The 4,300-nt window shown below is 49.6% G+C and overlaps 1 protein-coding gene across 3 annotated transcripts in view; it reads left to right on the top strand.

Moving 5' to 3' along the window:
- Nucleotides 1-4,300, top strand: part of PADI2 (peptidyl arginine deiminase 2) — a 51,098-nt gene that overhangs the window by 38,335 nt on the left and 8,463 nt on the right. For all 3 annotated transcript variants that reach the window (XM_081056545.1, XM_081056546.1, XM_081056547.1), the window contains 2 exons: nucleotides 1,290-1,375; nucleotides 3,488-3,616. In XM_081056545.1, coding sequence (XP_080912671.1) covers nucleotides 1,290-1,375; nucleotides 3,488-3,616 — 215 coding nt within the window. The remainder of the gene's footprint in view (nucleotides 1-1,289; nucleotides 1,376-3,487; nucleotides 3,617-4,300) is intronic.

Here is a 4,300-nt window from a genome sequence, read left to right on the forward strand (position 1 = left end):
CGTCGTAGACAGCCAGACACCGTCATTGTGAGTCCCAGAACGAGAAGTTACCTATGCAATTGAGACATCCTCAGAACTGGGACAGGCATAGATGGGAGTGAGGTTTGCTCTTAAATTAATCATGGAAAGAGGGAAAGCTGATCAGGCGGAGACAGGTGATCTGGTGAGCCAGGGTAGAGAAGCCGTGAGAGTTCCTTATGTTTTGCTTAAATTACTTTTTGTCACTTTCAGGTAGGTTTCTCCAATCTATAATACCTACTTCCAAAAGTCTGCATGCAGAAGGCTGGTTGATATACACATTACTGCCCATCATGTCTAAAAGCAGTGCTGCTACTGGTGACTGGTGTCTACGGTGGACAAGACGAGTTTAAGACCATTGTCCTTTTTGATCTCCTCACCGATGGGAAGTTTTATCTTGGATTGGCAGGCATTAGTCTTGACTTTCTGGAGGCTTCTTTCTATGTTAAACATACCTCCAAATCTACCCACAGGATCTATAAACATTATCTTGGTACAAATACGGACAGTGGTGGTGTGGAGACAGCTCAGGTAAAGGGTTTGACAGCCCCAATCTGTTTGCCACCGACAGGCTCTAAGACTGGGAAGTACAGTGGGCCAGCAGACTCTTCCCAGATCAGGTTGTTCCATTAGCTATAAGATCTTGGACAAGTCACGTAACTTCTCTGTGCCTCAGTTTCTTAATCTTTAATGCTAGAGGCTACCTCATACAAATATGGGGAAGATTACTGAGTGAATCCATGTAAAACATCTAGAAGAACGCCTGCCACGTAGTAGGTGCTCGATGAGTATTACTAATCAGGGCAGAAGCCACATGGGCCACCATAGTGGAATACTAAGGAGGCAGATGTCAGCATAGACCAGGGCAGGGGGCAAGCATGAGGCAGGTCTGGAAAACAGGAAGGTGACACCTCTGGGCACCTGCTTCTGCTATGCTCACCCTGACCATCTGCTCATCCTTAGAAGGAGGCTCCAGGTGGGAGATTCAGGTGGCTAATTGTGCACCCCAATCTCTGGCCAGAGAGAAAGCAAGGCAGCCGCCACCCCTTCCCAGGTGACATGGGCAACCCTGAGGAAAAGAGTGTATGCTGCCCTCCCCAGGCAGAGAGGGCTTTGTTTCTGCTGGGGTTGTCCCCTTAGGCCCCAGCCTATTCCCAGCCCCATCTCCCTCATCCTAGCAGTTAGCCCAGAAGCTGGTAGGCCCTGGCAGAGAGGAGCACCCAGGCTGGATACCTAACGCTAGACTGTTCCCTGTCCTCTGACCCCCACAGGCTTGGGCGGGATGAGCAACAAGCGAATTACCATCAACAAGATTCTGTCCAATGAGAACCTCGTGCAGGAGAACCAGTACTTCCAGGTGAGGTGGGGCCAGGGCCCAGCTGCTGCTGGGGGGCTGGGGCAGAGGGTCCCTGGGAGGGATGAGGATGTGCCCAATGTCACTTCTCACATCCTTGGGGCTTCCATGGGGAATGGCCAAGGGTTCAGGACACATGACAGAGGGAACGGCTTTATTCGATGAACATTGAGTTCAGCCTCCCTGCTTTACTCCTGTGCTGAAGCTGGGGACTAAATAGGCACAATGTGCAGGTTGGCAAAGGCTAGAAGCAGACAGGGGACTTGGAAAGGAAAGCGTATCAGGCAGTGCTAAAGAGGCAAGGGCTCTGTTAAGGCTAGAGTTTGGGGAGACACACCCCTTTAAATATGATGAAAGTGACAGATCTGCTCTCCAGAAAAATGTGTATAAGAAGTATATGCCCTGAATTTTTATTTGTTTTAGGGGCTCAGAGATCCCTGAAATTTTCTCTCTGTGAATGGATCCCACCTTCTGAGTCCCTAAATCTCAAAGGTTGTATCCAGAAATAGGATCAACAGGGTAGTCTTTACTTGAATTAAATCCCTCTTTATTTGCATGGGCATATTTAAAGTACTGTTAATACATGCAGACCCAGGGAGAGGTCCCGAGACTGAAAGTCTACCTCTATAAGCGTAGAGCAGGGAAAGACCGAAGAAAGAGGTGGGTCACTCTGGTCTGGTAATTAGTAGAGTTTATTAAGGGAAACTTACACATGCACATCTTGAGAGACTGCAAGATGAAGTGGATCCCGGTGCCACTTGGCAGGTGCCAAAAAATTATATAGGGTAAAGGGGGGAATGCTACCAGGTATGGGAAATTACATACTTCATGAAGTCAGGACAACAACCTGTTCCAGAAACTAGCACGTAATGGGAGGTAGAGGAGGGGTGCTGATTTATGTCAGAATGAACATCATTTACTATCAGACAGCCTCTAAGGGGGTTTTGCAGTGAACCAATCTCTGTTCTGGCCCCAGTCCAGCTCATGGGTGCAGCAGAAGTCACGTCATGGAAGAGTCTCTCCTCCTCAAGTACCAAGTTAAAAAACAAAACAAAACAAAACCAGAAAGTCATGATTGTCTCATCTATGTGGAAAGTCCAGCAGTGGTATGGATTTCAGGCACAGGTTGATCAGGGCTCCAGCTCAATTTCTCTGCACTTCTTGGGCTCTGCAGGGACTCTCATGGGTAGGAACACAGCTTCTAGAGTTCAAGGTCTCACGTCTACCCAGCACACACCATCCCCAAGGGGAGAGGTCTTATATGCCCCCGACAAGTAAACGAAAGCCTTGAATTTCACTCTGTGCTAATCTCAACCGGTTACCATACAGTGATTGCCTTAAACCTGGTTTATTGCCCATCTGTGAACCAATCACTGGGGCGAGGAGGTAGGGACAAGAGTCCACTAATCAGCTCTCACCAGATGGTGGGAGTGTGATTTATCCAACCCAACGACATGCTGCTGCATTGCAGGGGGCCAGGTGGGGTGGATGCTGGAGAAGCGACTACAGGGTTTCCCGAAGATCACAAAACGCTTCACTGGCTTTTGAAAGTTGACTCTATTATATTAATACCTATGTGCTCCATGGTCAGTTTTTGGGACCGGGTAGCTCTGAGGTCAAATCAGGACCCCCCACTTTTGGCAGTAGGACTTTGGGCAACTCACTAAGGACTCTGTGTCCTCAGTGCCCTCATCTCTAATAAGGGATACTAACAGTGTCCATTGTGGGGTTGAGGATTAAGTAAGTAATACATGGAAAGTGCACTGACGGCACTTATGCATGTTAGATGTTACGGGTATTAATCAAAATCACAGCCACTGTTATTCTCACCTCACGGCGCAGCCTGATGACTCAGTCAGATACTGTGTAACATCACCTAGCACAGGGCTGGCTCCTAGTCTTATTTCTGTGCTCTTCTCTCTCGCTCTCTTTATGACTGCTGTACTGAGCCCTGGTGACAGGGGCCCTGGAGAGGTGGCAGGGGCGCTAGACGAGCACTGGAAGTCTCCCTGGAGAGCCAGGGCCCTGGTCTGACGCTGCTGACAGGAATGGGGTTAACAAAGGTGGCAGAGCTGCCCCTCACTTGCCTGCCCTCCTTTCTTCCCCCTCTCCCAGCGCTGTCTGGACTGGAACCGTGACATCCTCAAGAAGGAGCTGGGGCTGACGGAGCAGGACATCATCGATCTGCCTGCTCTGTTCAAGATGGACGAGGACCGCCAGGCCAGAGCCTACTTCCCAAATATGGTGAGGCGCTCCAGACCCCAAACCTCATCCAGGCCAATCAGGGGGCAACCAGATCCAGAAGGACCCCTTGGCTGAGGCCCTCCAATCGGGAGGCCCAGGTCCCAGTCCTGGCTAAACTGCTGTGTGGCCCTACCCACCCACCTGCCCTCTCTGGGCTTCATTCCCTCTGAGGGGAGGTATGCTTATCCTAGCTGCCTTGCTGGGGTTCTGGGAAATCCTTTACCTTAACAGGTAGAAAAGGGCTGTTAAGTAAATAGTAAAGGCCTTTACAGGCAGGAGGGAGTCTTGTTATCATGGAGAAGAGCCTTCTATGAGATAGAAAGCAGTTAGAACATACACCTGTAGATACATATATTTACACATACACATATATCCACGTGTGTACACATTAATACACGTGTGTGTACATGCACATGCTGATATGTATATGTATAGCCACGTGCACATGCATGTAACATACACATGCATTCAGGGGTAGGTTGCCTGCTTTCCCACTTCAGCGCTGCCCTGTATGAGTGACTGAGTCTCCTCTGTGCCTCAGTTTCCTCATCTGTAAAGTGGGGATAGATCACAAGACCTATTTCATAGGGTTGCTGGGAGGGTCCAGTGAGCTCAGACCAGGGCCGGGTGCTTAGTAGGTGCTCACTAAACAGAAGCTGTTGCCCCACCCCATCCCCATCACAG

The sequence above is a fragment of the Rhinolophus hipposideros genome (genome assembly GCF_964194185.1).
Source record: "Rhinolophus hipposideros genome assembly, chromosome: 8".
Classification (NCBI taxonomy): Eukaryota; Metazoa; Chordata; class Mammalia; order Chiroptera; family Rhinolophidae; genus Rhinolophus; species Rhinolophus hipposideros.